This window comes from Crotalus tigris, unplaced genomic scaffold (genome assembly GCF_016545835.1).
Source record: "Crotalus tigris isolate CLP2741 ecotype Arizona unplaced genomic scaffold, ASM1654583v1 scf7180000024437.13266115, whole genome shotgun sequence".
Taxonomy (NCBI): domain Eukaryota; kingdom Metazoa; phylum Chordata; class Lepidosauria; order Squamata; family Viperidae; genus Crotalus; species Crotalus tigris.
Window position 1 is genome coordinate 1,667,977 of NW_024100606.1, and position 22,897 is coordinate 1,690,873.

Below are 22,897 nucleotides of genomic sequence, written 5' to 3' on the forward strand. Positions count from 1 at the left end.
AAGTCCTTAAGACATCTGAGGCTGTTGGACATTCCTCTTGTATTTATTATATAATAAATATAATAAAGTTCAGACAATGGCATTTGTTGACACACCCCTGCATTCAACTGGAAATTGAGAAATTCTCAACTTTTCTATTTCTCTGGTAATGTTCAGGTTCCATGCAAACTCCTTAGTCTTATTTCTGGAGCAGCACAGCTGCATTATTTTAATTGTTATGGACTTTCTCTTGATCTCTTCACATATGGAGTTTCTTCCAAATTTTAGCTACCCTTTTTATGCATATTAGTGATGGATATTTAATTAAATCCATGCAAACAAAAATATTATTCTGATTAAGCAAGTATAGTCTGATTCCTTTTGCATTGTGACTAAATGAAAGTATACATACATACCTAGTAGCAAGCAAAGACTAAAATGATGGAAACAGAATTACCATTCATTCCACCTGAAATTAATTTTAGAGATTCTAGAAGAGAGTCCTCAAATATTATGTAATGTTGCGATAGTAAAATCAATTTATATTATTTTGTGTGTGAATCTTAGACTTTGGAAAAGAGAGAAAATAGCACCCTAGAAATCTTCAGTCACAATCTTATGATTATAGATTTCAAATAACATCTGTATTTTATATTTTATTTCATTTTTTTCAAACATACGGACTCGAATTTTGATATTTTACATATTTTACAAGTTTACAATCTTCCATTTTACAAGTTTTAACTTGGTTTATTAGTGAAGATGGCTACATACTCTGTTTTGTTACAGTTGTTTTACTTATATAAGCCATTGTATATTTAGACAGACAGGTACTTGGTGTTAATACTTTACGGCTAGTTGCCGATGTTGACTTCCCTCTTGACTGAAATTGTGATTGTATGGGATTGTGATATGAATAACTCAACATAAACATCAATTGGAGGAATTAAACTACAGGAGAGAAGGTACTTAGGATAGCAGCTGATGTGATACTTGCTCATTTGAGAGCAAAAGAAAAAAAAAACCTCTGCATGAATGAAGTTGGGAGGTTACTGTAATTAATTTAATTAGTTTTTCAGCTCCAAAAGGAATAATGTGGGCACAACCAGACACAGAAAGTTTTTCCCTTGTACCATCACTGCTGAACACCTAATTCCCACAGTACAATCATATGTTTAGGTATATTTACTCATTTAATATGGCTGTATTACTATTATCCTTCTCATCATTTCTACTACCTTCTCTTGTTGGTATCATTATTATGATTATTATTACTCTGAGAGCTTATGCATTGGAGACAAATTCCTTGTGTCTCCTATTCTATTCTATTCTATTCTATTCTATTCTATTCTATTCTATTCTATTCTATTCTATTCTAGCTGGGTTACATCTGCATACAAATACATGGTCTAACAGCTCATCACACAAAATTATGTTGTAGTTTCTTTGCTTTGGGGTAAGTCTGATGTGTGAACCAGACCATTTTGCCTACACTGTAATTCATGTGCTTATAGTTTGTTAAAAAAAAAAAGCTAAAATCCTTACGTTCTATTTCAGTTCAATTAACGATTCCACTCACACATTATACTAAGCCTTTTTGATCTGTACTATATGTGAATCTACTGTGGCTTAGTAAAACAAGTAATGTCTTAACCATGATCAGCCACTTCATACATATAATCAAGTCAACAAGGTTTGTTTGGCCCATTCCTAGCTTATTTTTCAGACATCCATAATATTGCTAGCCATACTACTCCAAATATCTTATCAACTTTGGAATATCTGAGCCATCTGTTTTCTATTTTTTTGGTGGCATGTTTTTTTGCCCAAATGTTTATGAGGAATTGGAGAAAGATCTTTGTCTGTTGAAATGAAATGCCTGTGTGTTTTTATTGAAAATCAAGAATATGCTATAACCTTTCAGACTAGCACATTAAAAGCTATAAGCTTCCATGACCTAATTACACCATACATCTGATGGAGTGAGCTATAGTTCACAAAAATATGCTATAACTAATAAAACATTTAGTCCAGCGGTTCTCAACCTGCGGGTCGGGACCCCATTTAGGGTCGAACGACCATTTCACAGGGGTTGCCAAACAATGCAGTCCGCCATTTTTTCCCCCTTTTCCTTAGCTGTGCTACTCCCTTTTATTCTGTTGGCTTTTGAAAGCCAATAGAATAGACTCTCTTGAATAGAGTCTAATTCTATTGGCTTTCAAAAGCCAATAGGAATTGTCCAGGCTGTCTCTGCCCTGCTGAGCCCGCCAAAAGTCCCACTCTGCAAACGATGCTGCACCAGTTGAGTAGTCCTCGACTTACGACCGGTTGAGTAGTCCTCGACTTACGACCGGTTGGGAGTTGCAGCATTAAAAAGGTTGAGAACCACTGATTTAGTCTGAAAAGGTGCTACCAAACTCCTTCTGACCTATGGCTTCCATACATTAATACAACTCTCCTATCATGGTATGAATTTATTTATGTCCCACCTTTATTGTTTTTATAAATAACTCAAATGGCAAACATAGATAATGTCCCTTCCTCCTCCATTTTCTCCACAATTACAATCCTGTGAGGTGACTTTAGCTGAGAATGAGTGACTGGCCCAAAGCCACCCAGCCAGTTCTCACACCTAAGGCAAGGTTAGAACTCAAGTCTCCTGGCTTCTATCCTGTTACCTCAAGCACTACAGCAAACTGGCTGTCTGAGTTCCTGTTGTGTATCTGTCTGAGTTCTTGGTTTTTCTGTTTCTTTGTTGGAAATCTTGTGGATTATGTGCTTTATCTGTTTGTAGCTTCATCTATGTATTTACATGCAAAGGAAGCAAAGTGCAAAAGCAGTTCAGAACCAGCAATACAAGTGAGTGGAGTGGATAATTTATCATGACCGCATCCCTCTTTTCTTTCAAGAAGCTGCAGGATGCAGTATTTCCACCACCCCCCTCCATTGTAGTAATCCTATGGAACATGCTGTGAGCTAGTGATTCAGGCAAGAAGTTGTGAAGCTAAGCCATTAATTCTACATTACTGATTCTGGTCAAAGGACAATAAACTTATGATGTTGTATTGGTTCTCAACTGATAGTACTGGCATGTAAAACATGAAAATGACATGGAACAATTCATTTTATATTTATGTAGCAAATGGGGAATGACCTGCTGTAATGGGTTGTGAAAGTAATGTTAGAAGACAGGAGAAAAAGGAGCCACAGATTCGGCAGTGGCCAGACAAGAAATATCTCAGCCTACAGAAGAAATGGGGGCAGAAAAGGGATCTCAGAAGGGATCCTTCCTAATTCTCTGAAATTAAGGCAAGGAAAGGGAGAAAGGCTTTCAGAGTTGCATGGTTGTGTTACTATAACCTTACAATAAAGATAAGTATTAATGTTTATGATTTTGGTTGCTTGTCTGGATTGCCTGGAAGGGCTGACCCCGAATTAGTGCTGTGAATACTCTGGATAGCCAAAAAACTCTTTCCCAATAAAGGATCTTTTTGAGTAGAAGTGTAAAATAGGAATAATCAATATGTGTATAATAGGCATTACATAACACTCTTGGGGCTTTTGGTTTGCTAATAATTGGTTTTAATTTTCGACAGACTCTTTGAATAGGGAAAAAAATAGAAATGTGCCACTTGCTGTTTGGCTGAAAGGTAAAGTGTTATTTTCTAGCACTCTGTTTTCTAAGAATGCCTCTGGACTCCATTCTTAGGCAATGAATGATTAATGTTTCTCAATATAAATCAGGCTTATGATACTTTTAGTCTCCCACCTGCAAACTACATAATATAAAATAATTTTATTGTTTTTTAATTATTTCTTTTCCTATTTTTCTTAGATTCTATGTTTGAATTTAAGATAATGGGTTTAAAGCCCTTCTCACTGCCCCATCAATTTGTCATGCAGTTATTAACTAATCCTTGTGGCATTTGGGTGACAGCTCTAAAAATCTGTATTGAGTAGAGATGACACAAATTGCAATTCATCATATGTTGAAAATATCTGGGTAGGAAAAATTGAACCAGAAAATAAAGTTGATAAATTTAAATTGAACATAAGTCACAAAGACTTTGCTAGGTCAAACCATACAGCACACATTGAGGTAATAAAATTCTTCTGCAGGTACTAAACCCCAGAAGCTCAGATTCAGCACTTTTTCTTGGATAGCTCCCTTGGCAAAAAAAAAAAAAAAACTGACCAGCCCAAGTTATAGACATTCATCCTTTTAAACAACTAAGAAAATGACTTTTTCAAATGTTTAAGCACAGTATAAGTTATAGTCTATAGAGCACCCAAGTATAGCAGATTTGATACTATGAACCAACCGGCCACATAGTTTGGAAAGCAGCACTTTACTAGGCTTTACTAGGCTTAAGTATTAATGCCATCAACATACAATGGAGCTTTTACAGATTAATAAAAGTGTACAGTAAAGGTAGTCCTCGACTTACAACAGTTCATTTAGTTACCATTCAAAGTTACTATAAAAAGTGACTTATCACCATTTTTCACACTTCCATCCATTGCAGTCTTCCCATGTTCATGAGATCAAAATTCTGACACTTGCCAACTGAATCACATTTATGACAGTTGCAGTGTACTAGGGTCATATGATCACCTTTTTGCCACTTTCTGACAAGCAAAATCAATGGTGAAGCCAGATTCACTTAACAACCATGTTACTAACTTAACAACTGCAGTGATTCACTTAACAATTATGGCAAGAAAGGTCATAAAATTGTTTCGCTTATCAATAGAAATGTTGGGCTCAGTTGTGGTCATAAGTCAAGGACTACCTGTATGTGTGTGTGGGGGGGATACTTCCACATGGAGGTAGCCTATATTCTGGCAGTAGAAAAGGAGGTGAAGGATATAAAAATTGGAAGCTGACCATGAATAGAACAGTTACATGAGATTCCTTTGCTCAACAGAGAAGGAAGAAGGGATTAATTTTCTTAGATTATCTACTTTTTTTTATAAAACTCATGCCATACTAACTTTTTTGTGTGTTTTTATATTAACTTCCTCTTTATGGATTACTGCCTTGTCGTGGCGAAGGGGCTTGCGTAACTCAATGAAGCTATAAGCTATGCCGTGCAGGGCCACCCAAGATGGACAGGTTATAGCAGAGAGTTCTGACAAAATGTGATCCACTGGAGAAGGAAATGGCAAACCACTCCAGTATCTTTGCCATGAAAACCCCATGGACAGTACTAAAAGGCAAAAAGATATGACGCTGGAAGATGAGCCCCTCAGGTCGGAAGGTGTCCAATATGCTACTGGGGAAGAGCAGAGGGCTAGTACTAGTAGCGCCAGAAAGAATGAAGCGACTGGGCCAAAGCCGAAAGGACGCTCAGCTGTGGATATATCTGGTGGTGAAAGGAAAGTCCGATGCTGTAAAGATTTTTTCTCCATAGGAACCTGGAATGTAAGATCCATGAATCAAGGCAAGCTAGACGTAGTCAAAAAAGAGATGACAAGACTGAACATCGACATCTTAGGAATCAGCGAACTAAAATGGACAGGAATGGGTGAATTTAACTCAGATGACCATCAGGTATACTACTGTGGGCAAGAATCCCTCAGAAGAAATGGAGTAGCCTTCATAGTCAATAAAAGAATAGGAAAAGCAATACTGGGATACAATCCCCAAAATGACAGAATGATCTCAATTCGAATCCAAGGCAAACCATTCAATATCACAATAGTCCAAATCTATGCCCCAACCACTGGTGCTGAAGAGGATGAAATTGACCGGTTCTATGAAGCCCTACAGCACCTTATAGAATTAACACCAAAAAATGATGTCCTTATCATCATGGGGGATTGGAATGCTAAGGTAGGAAGCCAAAAGATAACCGGAATAACAGGCAAGTTTGGCCTTGGAGTACAAAATGAAGCAGGGCACAGGCTAATAGAATTTTGTCAAGAGAATACGATGGTCATAACAAACACTCTTTTCCAACAACCCAAGAGACGGCTCTACACATGGACATCACCAGACGGTCAACATAGAAATCAGATTGACTATGTGCTCTGCAGCCAAAGATGGAGAAGCTCTATACAGTCAGTAAAAACAAGACCAGGAGCTGACTGTGGCTCAGATCATGAGCTTCTCGTTGCAAAATTTAGGCTTAAATTGAAAAAAAGTAGGGAAAAGCACTAGGCCACTCAGGTATGAACTAAATCATATTCCTGATGAATATACAGTAGAGGTGACAAATAGATTTAAGGAATTAGATCTGATAGACAGAGTGCCTGAAGAACTATGGATGGAAGTTCGCAACATTGTACAAGAGGTAGCAATTAAAACCATCCTAAAGAAAAAGAAATGCAAGAAAGCAAATGGCTGTCTGAGGAAGCTTTGCAAATAGCTGAGGAAGAAGGAAAGCGAAAAGGCAAAGGAGAAAGAGAAAGATACACCCAATTGAATGCAGAATTCCAGAGAGTAGCTAGAAGAGATAAGAATGCCTTCTTAAATGAACAGTGCAAAGAAATAGAAGAAACAACAGAATAGGGAGGACCAGAGATCTTTTCAAGAAAATTGGAGATATGAAGGGAACGTTTCATGCAAAGATGGGCATGATAAAGGACCAAAATGGCAGAGACCTAACAGAGGCAGAAGAGATTAAGAAGAGATGGCAAAACTACACAGAAGAACTATACAAGAATGAGCTTAACATCCCAGATAACCACAATGAGATGGTCATTGACCTCGAACCAGACATCCTAGAATGTGAAGTGAAATGGGCCTTAGAAAATCTGAGCAACAACAAAGCTAGTGGAGGTGACAGTATTCCAGCTGAGCTATTCAAAATCTTAAAGACGATGCAGTAAAAGTGCTACACTCAATTTGCCAGCAAATTTGGAAAACTCAACAGTGGCCACAGGATTGGAAAAGGTCAGTTACATTCCAATTCAAAGAAAAGGCAATGCCAAAGAATGTTCAAACTATCGACACCATTGCACTCATTTTCACATGCTAGTAAGTTGATGCTTAAAATCCTACAAGCTAGACTCCAGCAGTATGTAGATCGAGAACTACCAGAAGTACAGGCAGGATTTCGAAGAGGCAGAGGAACTAGAGATCAAATTGCCAACATACGCTGGATCATGGAGAAAGCTAGGGAGTTCCAGAAAAACATCTACTTCTGCTTCATTGACTATGCAAAAGCCTTTGATTGTGTGGATCACAACAAATTGTGGCAAGTTCTTAAAGAGATGGGAGTACCAGACCATCTTATTTGTCTCTTGAGAAACCTATATGCGGGTCAAGAAGCAACAGTGAGAACTGGACACGGAACCACTGATTGGTTCAAAATTGGAAAAGGAGTCCGGCAAGGCTGTATACTGTCGCCCTGCCTATTTAACTTATATGCAGAGACATCATGAGAAAGGCAGGGCTAGATGAAACAAAAGTTGGAATTAAGATTGCCGGGAGAAATATCAACAACCTAAGATATGCAGATGATACCACTCTAATGGCAGAAAGTGAAGAGGAACTAAAGAGCCTCTTGATGCGGGTGAAGAAGGAGAGTGCAAAAGTAGGCTTGAAACTCAACATTAAGAAAACCAAAATCATGGCATCCGGCCCTCTCAATTCCTGGCAAATAGATGGGGAAGAAATGGAGGTAGTGACAGATTTTATTTTTCTGGGCTCAAAGATCACCTCAGATGGGGACTGCAGCCAAGAAATTAAAAGACGCTTGCTCCTGGGGAGGAAAGCTATGGCAAATCTAGACAGCATACTAAAAAGCAGAGACATCACCCTGCCAACAAAAGTGCGTATAGTCCAGGCCATGGTTTTCCCAGTTGCAATGTATGGCTGTGAAAGTTGGACCATAAGAAAGGCTGAGCGCAAAAGAATTGAGGCCTTTGAACTATGGTGCTGGAGAAGACTCCTGCGAGTCCCTTGGACTGCAAGGCGTTCAAACCGGTCAGTCCTAGAAGAGATCAACCCCGACTGCTCTTTAGAAGGCCAGATCCTGAAGTTGAAACTCAAATACTTTGGCCACCTAATGAGAAGGAAGGACTCACTGGAGAAGGGCCTAATGCTGGGAAAGATTGAGGGCAATAGAAGAAGGGGACGACAGAGAATGAGATGGCTGGATGGAGTCACTGAAGCAGTAGGTGTGAACTTAAATGGACTCCAGAAGATGGTAGAGGACAGGAAGACCTGGAGGAATATTGTCCATGGGGTCGCGATGGATCGAACACAACTTCGCAATTAACAACAACAACATATTAACTTATTTGCCTGCCCATGTACTACAAGGGCCCTTGTGCATTCTAGAGGATTTGGGTGGGGGCAGGGAGACATCGTCTGGCTTCACAAACATATTTTTTTAAAGTACCACTTCCTAAACTTTACCATCATATCCTATGAAATGAATGTGTAATTCTAATATTCTCTGCCTATATCTGTGCAAATAAACATATTTAAGCAAATAAATAAGACCTAAGGATTAAAGCTAGTACAAGTCTCTCTTTAGCCATGGGAACTCACTCACTCTCAGGCCAACTGACCTTGCAAAATCATTGTTGTAAAATGAAGGGAGATTCTTAGATAAGCCATATTTTGCTCCTGGAGAAGAGGCAAAATATAAATATAACAAATAAAATTATATTCATTAATGGAGCAAACCATAATTCAAAGAAGAGATAACAGTTATCCCATTCAAAAGTAATGTTTTGTAATTCTTCAGTAATGGTGCCTCCAGGTTGTAAGAAAAATATTTTGAATGATGGAATTTAAGCTGTCTAAAAGCACTTAGAACTTTATGCTATACTGTAATATAGTTTTGATCATTTATTTATATAATTGTTTATATAATTATTTTTTGGCATGAATCATTTACGCAGAATTAATGCTTGCCTGACTGTGAAGTTCATCAGGCAGAGTATTGGCATCAAATATAAATTTTATCCCAGCCAAATTGGGATATTTCCAATGGTGGGATTCAGCTGGTTCGCATCGGTTTGGCAGAATTGATACCTATTTTTTTGTTGAGTTCGGCGAACTGGTTATGATAAATCTGAGTTCTTCTATGGCCACTTGTGAACACACACCACGTGGCACATTGTGCCGCTACTGCCATTCATGGCAAGACGCTGTGTTGTTCTTTCTGCTGATTGTGCCATTGCATCTCGCATCAGGACGTGGTGTGGCTCTTTGTACTGATTGCACCACTGTTGCTGCTCACACCAGGACACTGCGTAGCTCACACAGATTGCGCTAGTGCTGCTGCTCACTGCAGGAGGCCGCAAGGCTCATCATGCCCATTGGTGTGAGTGGTGGCACCGCCGCCATCGGCGTGATGTGCTGGGCACCCTCCTGCCGCAAGTAGCAGCACTGGTACTATCAGAGCAACGAGCCTCGCAGTTTCCTGCCACAACTGAGATTCTACTCTTACAGTGAACAGATGGTTAAGGATAAATGACACAGCTGATGATGCTCGGATAAAAGTGAAGAAAATTGCAAGTGAGGACGCCAATCAAGAAGCAATATGGAAATATCTTAAATAACAGTTTTATTGTTTTGTCAGGTATTGTTTAATATTTTTTCATTAATATTTTAAAACTCTTTCTTGTAACATAATCTAGTTTTGTGTACCTCTTTTATTGTTCTTATTTAAGTATTAAATGCATGAAATAATAAACTACCTTTCGGTATATCATTTTTTTATACTTAAAATGGTCATTAGGGCAGAGAACCAGTTGTTAAATTATTTAATAATTTAACAACTGGTTCTCTGGATATTTCCACATTACCTCAAGATATTTTGATATCAATTCCCAACACATTTAGCCAATGTGGATTGGATACCGCTATTCTAAGTAAATGGTGTAAAATTAAATGGCATTTTTTCCCCAGAATCTATTTCAAATACATTAACATAAACATGGTTTGGGGTTTAAGATAAGATAATTCTCTGGCCATTTGTGTTAAAATATCCTGATTTCCTGCCTGGATTTATTCAAATGAGAAAGATATTGAACATTAAGAATACAAAACAAATCATATTACAGTGTATGCAGTTAGAATTTTTTGTCTAACTTTGAAACTGACTATGAATATTCTGAATAGTTTTCTGACTCTTCTGGGGTATCTATCATTGCATCTTTAATTTGATAGGAGCTACCTTCTTCCTATATGAAAACCTCATATTGCCTACTTCCTTGTTGCAGAAAAATATTGCTCATTTGAAAAAAAAAAGTTAAAAGGTAACTGAAATATTTTAAACAACAAGTTATCCTGGGTCAGTATGTAAATTACCAATTTTATGCTAAAATGTTTCTATATTACGCAAAATTAAGTCTAACAAATCTTCAGTAGGAATAGTTGAAGAAGGAAGCATTTGGCTAACATAGTTATGTTATAGATAAACCAATGATTTCTGAGTGTAACCCTCTCAACTAAATATCATGTAGAAGAAGATGTAGTAATCATCATGTCTTTCAAGGGCAGAATCTATTAATTAATTATTATGTGAGATCCACTTTGGACAAACATAAGTTAGTGGAAATTGACATGTTGGAGGCCCAGTACACTTTCAGCTATAGACTATATCTATTCTCTCCATGCAGGTCCCTTGCATTAGGCCAGCAATATACATCCCTGGGCTCTCAGCCAATTCTCTGTGGTTCAATTCCTGGCTTAGTGCCTAAGCAACTTCGTTTCTGCCGAAACTACATTGAGATCATGCCCAGTGTGGCGGAAGGTGTGAAGCTGGGAATTCAAGAGTGCCAACATCAGTTCCGGGGGAGACGCTGGAATTGCACCACCATTGATGACAGCTTGGCTATTTTTGGGCCTGTTCTAGATAAAGGTATAATACATAGTATGCTGGGGGGGGGGCATTAGGCAACATGTTTTATATGCTGGAAGAATAGTTTCTGTGTTCTCCAAGTATTAGGAACGTTGTAGGGTCAGGACTGGGAAAGACTCTGATATTGGAAAATAAATTCCATCAGAACAAAAAATGGTTAGATGAAGATAAGAAAACCAAAGTGACTATACTCACATATTGTGCTTAGCCATAGTTGACTTCCCTATGTTTGGTTGAATAAGTCATTGTGATTTAATTAATTCTGCATGCTAAATCATAAATACTGGCTTGTAAACCACAAATGGTTTAATACATTATATATTAAAACCACCATTGTTATGGCATAGTGTAATTTATGAACTCAGACTCTTTTAAAATATTGTATATAGGTCATATTAAAGTCTTAATATGAATTCTATAAACTGAATTCTAATACTTCACATGAATTCAGTTCCATACTGTAGCAAAGTGTAGTCCTGAACAAATTAAAGGAAACATATATGCCAGAGAAGCAATTTTAAGAGGATGGTAAGATATCCCCAAATATATTTTCATAGGGAGAGAGATTATTCAGTTATTTTGTAAACCAGAGTCAAGGTATCTCAAAGTAAGTGCTAATCATAATTTCAAGGTTTCTTTCATTTGTTTGTTTGTTTCTTTTCTCCAATGTTTATCTACATTTCCCAAGAGGGAAATAACTGAGATATCTTAAAATAAAATTGTCCTACTTGTAAGAACTGACCATTTTGTGAGAACGTAATTTCACTTCAGCAGTCCAGAGAAAATGAATAGAACTTCAAGGCCCAAAGAATGAGGCATTATTTTTGCTGCATTGCTAGCAAAAAATTCTGAGTTTACTGAATATGTTTTCTTCAGAAAACTGAGAAAGTTACTGAAAAGGTGTTTAAAAAATTGTGGGATTTTCACACAGAAACTGATCACCATCTAGAACACAATGCACTATATATAAAGCAATGGAAAAGATAGAAGTAATTTTTATAGATATGGCAATACCTGGGGGTAGAAGAACACAAAAAAAAGAATAGGAAAAATGTAAAATATAGAGCTCTACTGTTAGCAAGAAGTAAGTATTGGGGGAGGGGAGAGTTTGCAAAGATGTCCCCATGTGCATTACATAAAACAACAAATTCACTTAATTAAGCAAATATTTATAATTAAGTAAATGTTTATGAGAACTAAATGATTTGGTTTTATCAATTGTGAATTTTAAAAAAACACTTTGAATGAGCACATTTTACATGATGTTACTTGGATAACTCCCAGGTTCCTGGCTGGAACTAAAATTCCAAAGAGATTGTTCTTTTTGTTTGTTCTTTGGACTGTTATTTCCTAATTAATAAACACAAATAATAATATCATTTTATTATTATTATTTCATGCTGTATGTCCCAATCAAGTGAAATAGAAGTGCTGCAGAAATGCCATGTTTTTGCATGGTAAATCTCATTTTATATTTTATTACATGCAAAGAGAAGGAAAAATGTGTACATTATCTTTCATACTAAAAAAGAAACAATCCTATACAAAAGTACTTATGCGGTACTATTTTGAATAAAATCTATCTCAACTTTCAATGACTAAATAAACATCCGTATTAGTTTTTTGGCAACATTATGTAAGTAGTTAGTACTTAATTTTTTTCAGAAGCAATATTAAATTGTTTACTTATTTTTACACCGATATACATAAACACACATACATACACAAACATCACAGACGCAGAAACACACACACACATTTCCAAGTCAGTGTTTTGACTTCTGGAGATTGCATAGGGATACTTTCTTGGTAAGGTTTTCCAGAAATGGCTTGCCATTTCCTTCTTCCTAGATGAAGAGTGAGTGACTGGTCCAACATCACAAGCTGGCTTTGTGTCCAAGATGGGACTAAAACCCATGGTCTCCCAGTTTCTAGGCCAATGCCTTAACCACTACATCAAATTGGCTGTCAGGACTATTATTTCAAACATTTAAAAACAGGACTTCTACAGAATAACTACATCCAGGAACTATTACGTATAACGTCATTATGTGAATGTTACTATAATAGGATCTGAGGTAGTAAATTAACTACATTTAATAGACATAGGTTATTTATTTTGTTTTGGCTGAATGAATAAGGAGCTCCAATTTAGTTACACTCTTTTCATTGAGACACGCATCCATCTGATCTGGAAATCTAGCAATACAGCAAGAATTGTTCTGTGTTTTAAATCCAGAAAAAAAGCCTGAGCAATGCGGCCTCCTTAGTATACCAATAACTTGGTAGTATACCAAGAACTACCTGTGTAGGATGACTTGCTTTTCACTAAAAGGATAAATTTATGTCTTGTCAGAATCACTTTAGTGTGGAGGTGCAGATTGATGCGCATATTTTTTCTGTGCAATAAAGTTCTGTTGATATAAATAAATAGCACAAATCCTTGTATACACATGTGACTTTTGTTTGTTTTGTATAGGGCAATCAGCAAATATGTGAACCCTACACAAGATTCTCTCCCCAGGAAATGCTCAGCCTAAGAAAGTAAAAAGACAGGTGAAAGGGTTGAGGTGTGAGTGGGTTGTATGGAAAAAAAATAAACACTTGGGTCACATGGTATGGAGTGAGGTTAAAATGTGTAACCTATTTTTACAGATAATTATTTTAGAATTCCGTAGCAAATTGAGGAAAGGAGCCTGCCCACATTTCTGTGGAACAAATAAGTACAACAAAACCTGTATCTCGAGGGCCTCTGTGTTTTGAGAAAAGAAGACTGCTTGGCTTTGCAGGCTGCAAATGGCCTATAGCATTGTGATAACCCAGCAGTGTTTTTCAGCTGTGACACAGATGACAAATTTGCATTTAAAGAGGAGCTGGGATCTAAATGGCAGAGATTTCAAGGCAGCACAGTCGGTGGGGAGGGAGAGAAAATGAGCTTATGGGCAAGAGAAAAGAGCTAAGCTGCAATCCCCACTGTGCACCAGAGCAAGGGATATCATTCCTGGCCTCGAACTGCTTCACAACCCCGCACCATTCACACGCCCTTTGGCCACTTAGAGCTCAGGAGGGGAGAAACAGCATTAGAGGACTCAATAGAGATTTCCGAGCCTGACTGGTGGGCTCTCAGGGGGATGGCAGGGCAGGGTGAGCACAGGCCCCGTTGCCAAGAGGTGGCCGCAGAGAATGCCAGCATGGGCACCACCGCGCCTGGCGGAAACATTCCACATTATGTGGGTAATACAGTGTGACACTCCACAAACAATGGCAAATCAAGTGTCCCAGCAGGTAACAGGGTCTGGATAGGAGGCCATGACAGTGAAGCTCTGTCAAGAGTCCCTAATCCACCCAAGCTCTGCTCCCCCCTTGCCCCTTGATGCTTCTGAGAACTTCACTTGTATCACTGGGAAGCCTTTCCCAGCTATCCCCAACCCCCTCTTCCCATCTGCAAGAGAATTCCAGGGTATAATTGAGAGGGGGCAGTGGAATGGGGGCTGATCCTTCCGTATACATAGGCTCCAGGACAGTTTTGCATTACCCTTGGATTCCCATTCTTAAGATAGCATCCCAGATCCAGTTACTCTGGTTTATTTCCCAAACTTTGAATCCTAGAGTTTATTTCCCAAACTTTGAATCCTGCCTAATGAAAACAGAGTCGCTTTCTCCCACTACTTTCCTTTTCAGAGCGGAAGAATTATTTACCTCACTGGAGCCTACCCTTGGCATTACTGCATTAGTTATTGTGCTGTTCAAACTTTTGCTGAGGACAATTATTTAAATGATAAATTTCACTTTTTCACATTTATTTTATTTTAAAAACTAACCTCAAAGGGCCAGAAGACTCTTCAAACCCAAGTCAGAATGATAGTCTTCTCCCTTTTCTCCTCTTTTAAAAGTGGTGTTTTTCCACATTTATGGCTTAGGCTCTGGCTTAATGCAATGTGTCAAGTCAACTCAGCTAGTATTTTATTAAAAATTAATGAAAGTACAAAACCCGTCAAAAAGATAGAAAGAAAGTAAGGGCAGGAGCACATTTTTAATGCTGGGATGTAAATGATTGATCCAGTTATTTGCAAAAGACTGTTCATTGTAGCCAACTAAGAGTCTGTTTTGCACAGAACATGTTCACTGGGTCATCTTAACACTATGCCACCCACAATTGTAAAAGGTCAGATATTTCCTATGTCATTTTGGAGAGATCAGCTAAGTAACTTCCTCATGTTTTGTTGCATTGTCCCGCATATTAATCTTGGTGCTCTGTTTTAATAACGTCTCTGCTACTTTAAGAGCTTCAGTTGGCCAAGGAAACTAATTATTTTCATGTCTGAAATAAGCAAGACACTTGCTAAATTCTTTTCTATAGCAATGGCTATAAGGATCACTTCAGTGTAATGCTGGAATTAACCTAGGATTTCTGGTGCTACAGTATATAGTTAAAAATAGAATTACTTTAGTACTTTTTAATTGTTCATATTCCCATATATTTATTTTGCCATGGAATGGTTTTGATTATTCATAAGTAATTAAATTGGGACTTTCTACCCTTTTGCAGCCACACGAGAATCAGCTTTTGTGCATGCCATTGCCTCTGCTGGTGTGGCATTTGCTGTCACACGGTCATGTGCTGAGGGTACTTCCACCATTTGTGGCTGTGACTCACACCATAAGGGACCACCTGGTGAAGGATGGAAATGGGGAGGCTGCAGTGAAGATGCTGACTTCGGGGTACTTGTCTCACGAGAGTTTGCAGATGCCCGAGAAAACCGTCCAGATGCTCGCTCTGCCATGAACAGGCACAATAATGAAGCTGGAAGAACAGTGAGTGCCTCCCCTCTTTATATTCTTCTGAAAAAGAATGAGCAACAGAGTACTTGTGCTCTGCATTCCTGGGGATTCACTGCTGGAAAAAATTGCCAATGCAAGAGCCCAAATCTCAGCAGCCCTCTGATCCAGACTAAAGCACTGTTGATGGCTTCAATCAGTGGACAAATAGAAACTTATTTTCTCTTTTCTCCTTATCAGCTGCAGCCATTCAAGGCCTGCCATTCAATCATCTTCCTCTTGTCACCATGGCTCATGACCGATCAAGAAATAGAAGAAAAACATATAAAAACCTTTGTCCTGAAGGCAACTATATGTCCATAGTGCTTTCTAAGAAATAGCATTATCTGGAGATTAGAAAAAAAAGGTAGAGAGAGAAGTATTTGATGGCTCAGGCAAGGGACCAGCCAGTTGAAGAGTTCAATTACATTTTGGCTTGTCCAAATTCCTAAGGTATTTGCTTAAACTATCATGATAAGAGAATGATTGCCTGCATTTCCAGGCAGGCTGTAGTGACAACTTCCGCCACCCCTTGTCAACAAAGCCATGCTGTCTGAGAATGATACAAATTGAGTTTTAACACATCTTGACAGCATGAAGTTGAGGAACGATCCATTTTGATTATGTTTCTAAATTCATACTATCCCAATTCATTATAAATTCTTAAAATAAAATAGTTCTGTTTAAGAAGAAATAATTTAGAAGAGTACAATACCCTAACAGTTTGATTAATAGTCATTGGTCAAACTAAAGTTACTCCTCTAGAAGAGAGAACAGATGAGTTTGTATTTTATCAGCAGGTCAAAAGACTATAAGGACAAAATTGTCCTAATGAAAATTGTATAGAAGAGATCCTAAAAACTTCCCCAGTTTTACGTCACTTGACTTTTTGTTTTCTTTTGCAGACTATCTTGGACCACATGCATTTAAAATGCAAATGCCATGGCTTGTCTGGCAGCTGTGAAGTTAAAACATGCTGGTGGGCCCAGCCAGACTTTCGGGCTATTGGTGACTACTTGAAGGACAAGTATGACAGTGCTTCGGAGATGGTGGTAGAAAAGCATCGGGAATCCCGTGGTTGGGTGGAGACACTGCGTGCCAAGTATGCCCTCTTTAAACCACCAACAGAACATGACTTGGTCTATTATGAGAACTCACCCAATTTCTGTGAACCCAACCCTGAGACTGGGTCATTTGGTACAAGGGACAGGATGTGCAATGTGACTTCACATGGGATTGATGGGTGTGATTTGCTCTGCTGTGGCCGTGGCCATAACACTAGAACAGAGAAAAGGAAAGAGAAATGCCATTGCATTTTCCACTGGTGCTGTTATGTCAGCTGCCAGGAATGCATTCGTGTTTATGATGTTCATACCTGCAAATAAGAAAAGGTATGTATGGGGTAAAGGACTACCTAGAACAAAATTTTGTTGCTGCAATAGTGCAGTGGTTCTCAACCTGTGGGTCGCGACCCTTTTGGGGGTCGAATGACAATTTCACAGGGGTCACCTAAGACCATCGGAAAACACATATTTCCGATGGTCTTAGAAACCGAGACACTGCTCCTCTATCCAGCCGCTGCCATCACCGCTCTCCTCCTCCTCTGCTGGCTCCTCCGCCTCCAGGGTGCCCTTGTCCTCCGACAGCGCCTGCTCCTGCCACCGCAGCGCCATCGCACGCGCCCCGACGCCACCCTGGGCTGGCTCAGCGGCTGGTCCAAGCTGAGCCGGGTCTGGGCCGCTGCTGGCGCTGCCAGCTGAGCTAAGTTGCAGCACCGAGTCGGTCTCCATGCCTCCTAGTTGCCCGGCCACGCTCCATCCCTGGCTGCCCTCCGTGCCGCGCGGGAGCCTTCCCCGCGCCGCCCGGCCAGCCTCCCTCGCCGTTGGAGGTCACCTCGGCCCTCTAGCACCTGGCGCGGCCGTGAGGCTGCTAGGCAGGAGCGGCTCCTTCCCGGCTTGCCAGGCTCCGGGTCTTGGAAGCAGCCAGGGGGCGGGGAAGAGGGCGAGGTGGTGGCGATGCCCACATGTGCATCGGAGGCCAGCCGGCCGGGCCGGGAGGGGAGAAGCAGCGCCTTCCGAGCGGGAGCTGGTGCTCCGGCCATGCCCCTATTGCGTGCGATGGGCTGTGCGGCATGGAAAGGGGCTCCTGCGACCCCACCACTGAGATGGCGCTCAGGAGGCTGGAGAGGAGGGCAAGTCCCGGGGGCAAGCTGGGAGAGGGCAAGAGGTGCTGGGATGAGAATGGGGGGCTCCAGGTTGGCGGGTGTGAGAGGGCAGCCGGCAGCTCCGAGGCATGCGGATCCTCCACGCAATTTCCGAGGCCCCGGATGTGCCGCCGCTTGGCTCTCCACCAGGCTCTCCCCCAGAGCCTCCCCCCTCCCCGGGCAATTGTGCAGAGCTGCTTGTGCGTCCTTGGCAGCATCTCCCCCCTTCAATCTCTCTCTCCTTCCTTTTTTCCTTCCCCCCCTTCAATCTCCTTCCTTTCCCCTTCAATCTTCCTTCCTTTTCCTTCTCCATCTCCTTCCTTTCCCCTTCAATCTTCCTTCCATCTCCATCTCCATCCCTTGGCGGGTGTGAGAGGGCGGCCAGCGGCTCTGAGGTGGATATGCCTCTGCTTGGCTCTCCACCAGGCTCTCCGCCAGAGCCTCCCTCTCTCCCTGGGCAATTGTGCGGAGCTGCTTGTGCGTCCTTGGCAGTGCCTCCCCCCTTCAATCTCTCTCTCCTTCCTTCCTTTCTTCCCCCTTCAATCTCCTTCATTGTCCATCTCCTTCCTTTCCCCTTCAATCTTCCTTCCTTCCTTCCATCTCCATCCCTTCCCTTTCAATCTTTCTCCTTCCTTCCTTCCTTCCTTCCCCCTTCAATCTCCTTCCTTCTCCATCTCCTTCCTTTCCCCTTCAAGCTTCCTTCCTTCCATCTCCATTCCTTCCCCTTCAATCTCTCTCCTTCCTTCCTTCCTTCCTTCCTTCCTTTCCCCTTCAATTTTCCTTCCTTCCATCTCCATCCCTTCCCCTTCAATCTCGCCTTACTTCCTTTCCTCTTCAATCTCCTTTCTTTCCCCTTCAATCTTCCTTCCTTCCTTTCTTCCATCTCCATCCCTTCCTCTTCAATCTCTCTCCTTCCTTCCCCCTTCAATCTCCTTCCTTCTCCATCTCCTTCCTTTCCCCTTCAATCTTCCTTCCTTCCATCTCTATCTCCATCCCTTCCCCTTCAATCTTTCTCCTTCCTTCCTTCCTTCCTTCCTTCCTTCCTTCCTTCCTTCCTTCCTTCCTTCCTTCCTTCCCCCTTCAATCTCCTTCCTTCTCCATCTCCTTCCTTTCCCCTTCAATCTTCCTTCCTTCCTTCCCCTTCCCTCCCTCCCAACATTTTTGAGCAAGGAAGAGCTTCTCCAGCGAGCATTGCTATATTGTTTTTGTGATTAATCACTATGCTTTAATTATGTTTAATTCTTAACAATGAAAATACACTCTGCATATCAGATATTTACATTACGATTCATAACAGTAGCAAAATTATAGTTATGAAGTAGCAATGAAAATAATTTTATGGTTGGGGCTCACCACAACACGAGGAACTGTATTAAAGGGTCGCGGTATTAGGAAGGTTGAGAACCACTGCAATAGTGGTTAAAGAATATAAGAAGGAAAGTCTCCAGTTTGAAGCTCACCTCCATCCTAAGCAATCTTAAATAGCATGCAGTGTGGATATCTCTCATATATGAAACATTTGTGAAGACTCCTTTGCTCTCATTACATGAAATGCTCAGAAAACACAAAATGCTCTGCAAGAGCACTCATTATTAAATAAAATCTTGCATGAATTTTAGTGCCATGTAGAACTTTCCCTAAGTTAAAACTATAGATTTCTTTCCCAATTTTTTGGGAATTAGCTACTATTTCTCATACACAAGTATGCAAAGTGGTGCCCCAAATGTGATCTTCCTAGGATAGTTGTTCAGCAGAACACAAAGGACGCTGGAATTTGAAAAGGGTGCATATTTTCTAAAACTGAACATGGATATGTCACTATCCCAATAACTAGGTTTCATATAATTCTTAAGATTGGAGAATACCACCCAAGAGAGCAGCAAACAAGATATGAGAGGCTAAATCATATGGGGAGAACAAATAAGGCTGTGTTTGAAATACAGAAGGAAATAATTCTGTGAGGACTGAAAAAAATAAAATTATTTAGAAAAACACATTAATTAGACTGACAATAACACAGATACAACATCTTACTACCTTTCAGATGTGCTTGCCCATAAGGCCCATAATTCCGATCTGGTTCTTGTGCTGTCTGGAACTTTATATCTGGAACTCACCCATGTTGGGGAAAAATGAATTATGAGCAAAAGGACAATACAGAAAGCATGGCAGAGTTATCAAAATTGGGGTTGTATCACCATTCAATTTCCAACTTTTGGAGGAGACCTAAATGGTAAATTGACTAAACCACTTCTTTCATAACTTCAGTTAGAAGAGTGGAAACGTGTAAAGTCATAAATCAAGCTCAAATAAGAAGTTCTCTGAAGAATTCGAATGGCTGCCCAATATTTTATGCTACTTAGCTTGTCATAATAAGCATTTGAACCTATATATTTTTTATTTTGAACAATGGACCAAAATAACACAGATTATTAGACAACATCTGAATGAACAAATATGCTTGCAAATGCAATACTTTGCTTCCATTCAAAGTATGAAATGCTCTTAACATCACAATAGGTCACAATTGGATTGAAGGCAAAGTTGTTAAAAAAAATCAAATATGAGTGTCAATGAGATTAGTCCAACTATGGTGGTTGAATTTTTTTTCATGTGGATTCCTTGTTTGAGATCTCTAAACAATACTGCAAAAATAAGGGACAAATTTGAATAAGAAAAAAGTATAGGGTCAATAGACTAACTTGTTCCTCTCAAAGTGAAGTCATATTTCTATCTCACCTTGTGAACGCTATTAACTTAAGGAAAACCAAATCCATTCAGAGATAAGAGAAGCACAATTTAGACAAGGAACTAGGAAAGTTCATAATGTCACAACAAAAAATTGTGATCATACCATTTGCTGATTAATTTTCTGTGGAAAGAGCTTTATGGTATAGCTGGAGGATAAAGAAAAAGTGAGAGACTGTCTGGGAACACTGGACAATGGAGAAGAGAAAAAGATAGCACACCCAGCTTCCTTCTCAATTAAGGCAGGCAATGATGAAATAAAGTCCTTGAAAACAATCCAACCAGACTTCTTCAGATTACTTAGCAACACCTGCATTTCTTCTTGAACAGGTTGCATTATGGCGGCTGCGGTGACCTCTGAAGTTCCTGAGGTAGTGTTCCCAATATTTAAAGATTGTTTGTTTTGCACATATGAGAATATATTTGTTTAAAAAGGAGCAAAAATGTTTAATGTGGCACTCACTGTAACTATTCATGGTGGTAAATGATGTTAAAAATTCACAGGAGTAAGAGCTAGGCTCAAAAATATGTGAAAGGAAGAATATCAAATGATAGCAGGCAATTCTTCCTAAACTCTTCATCAAGTGCAGTTATTTTATGAATAATTTAATGTGAATCTTCCTTCCATTTCCAAATACATAGCCCTATAATCAAGTTTTTTAAATCTGTAACATAGCTTGGATTTTGGAGTTGAAATATTAGAGTGACAGCATTTCATTTTTTTTTCAATTGACCAAGCTTTTGCTTAGTACAACTTTTAGTCCTTTGATTAACAGTGATCCATCATACAGAAAAACACATTATGTTTAATATGCACAAACACACATGCGTACCCATACATCTTTAAATATTAGTGTCCCAGAATACATAGAGACTAGAAGAAGGGAAAGTGAGACTCCGAAATATCAGCAGCCAGCTCCTTCTTCAAAATCCAAATTTCTATCTAAACCTGCTTGGGACTGCTGAGTTAAACTGAATTAATAGAAGAAAGAGTTATGATTGGCAACCAATCCATGGGGCATGTTCTTTTTGTTCTGTTTTAACCAACAAAGTTAATTATTGTTCTTGCTTCTCCCTCCAATGATTCAAGTGAGCAATTCTCTCTCCTCATTCAAGCACCAAGTATTCGTCTCAAAATGTCATGGTTCCTGGAGAACATCGAACATACTCAGACAATGTTGATACTGCTTACCTTTATTTATAAACCTACATGTTTCTGGATACCTAGAGGACACTACCAACTATCTTGTTCTGGGGTGTTCTAATTCCTTTACATAGAGACAATGAGACTTTCTAAGTTAGCTTTCTACCCCTCCTATAAATACTCTTTTTTTCCAACTGAATGGATTTAAGTGCTGCCTGCTAACTTCAGGACACATTTTTCTTAAAATTATTAAAATTTCAGGGAGAGCATTATTTAAGTTTTCTATTATTTTGATCTTTCTCACACACAGTTTTGCTTCTGACTCCTTCCAAAATATTGCAGTGGTACCACTAAGTCAACCCATCTAAAGTTGAACCAATTATTTGAACTCTACTGAAAAATTAAGGATGATTGTTACTAATAAGGATAGATTTTATACTTACAAAGTGTTCCAAAGTATTTGAGATATGTAATTAGCATCTGCTTTATCTTACAGTTTCTTTCCTTCTGGTCCAAACTAATATAGATCCTGGCTTCATTGGAATTTGCCATTTGCACCCCTTGTGCATAATGCTGTTTTCTTAAGCCTTCTCAAAGTGTCCCACTTTGTATCCCAGAGGTGTGAGAATTTAATTCCAAATGAAAAATTTGGAATGGATTAGAACTGTTTATTTTTTTGAAATAGCACATATTGTGCATAAAAGATGGTCTAACTCAGTGATGGCGAACCTTTTAGAGACTGAGTGCCCAAACTGCAACCCAAAACCCACTTATGCATCGAGTGCCAGGTGGGCGTGGCTGCAGTGGTAATGGCAGACTGGGTAGGACTAAAAAGTTCAATCAATCAATTCCAACTTTGCAAGATCTTTTTTTTCCCCGCGAGAAGTTGAAATTGACTGATTGAACCTTTTTTTTTTTTTTGCACACAACGGCGGCGACCTAAAGTGAAAAGGTTTTATAAAACCAGTTGAAGGCCTAGGAGTGGGGCGACAGCGCGTGTGCCCACAGAGAGGGCTCTGAGTGCCACCTCTGGCACCCGTGCCATAGGTTCGCCACCACTGGTCTAACTAATTTTACGTGGCACTATATCATGCTGACCAAATGCATTCAACTGGCTTTATCTGTCAAACCATTCCCTACAGTGTGGTTTGAGTGCTCTGCTATCTGTACCATTTAGTT

General features: G+C 39.6%; 1 protein-coding gene across 2 annotated transcripts; it reads left to right on the top strand.

Annotated features, from left to right (window-relative positions):
• The first annotated feature begins 10,237 nt into the window (after window positions 1–10,237).
• On the top strand, window positions 10,238–22,550 carry WNT3 (Wnt family member 3). Of its 2 annotated transcripts, XM_039331586.1 has the most exons (4): window positions 10,238–10,805; window positions 15,355–15,620; window positions 16,529–17,014; window positions 20,905–22,550. In XM_039331586.1, exons 1-3 carry the CDS (start codon window positions 10,508–10,510, stop codon window positions 17,006–17,008), a joined length of 1,044 nt encoding a protein of 347 aa, XP_039187520.1. In that variant the 5' UTR covers window positions 10,238–10,507; the 3' UTR covers window positions 17,009–17,014; window positions 20,905–22,550. The 2 variants fall into 2 exon arrangements, with proteins under 2 accessions (XP_039187520.1, XP_039187519.1); XM_039331585.1 differs by lacking the exon at window positions 20,905–22,550 and having other exon boundaries at window positions 16,529–18,035.
• Window positions 22,551–22,897: the final 347 nt, after the last annotated feature.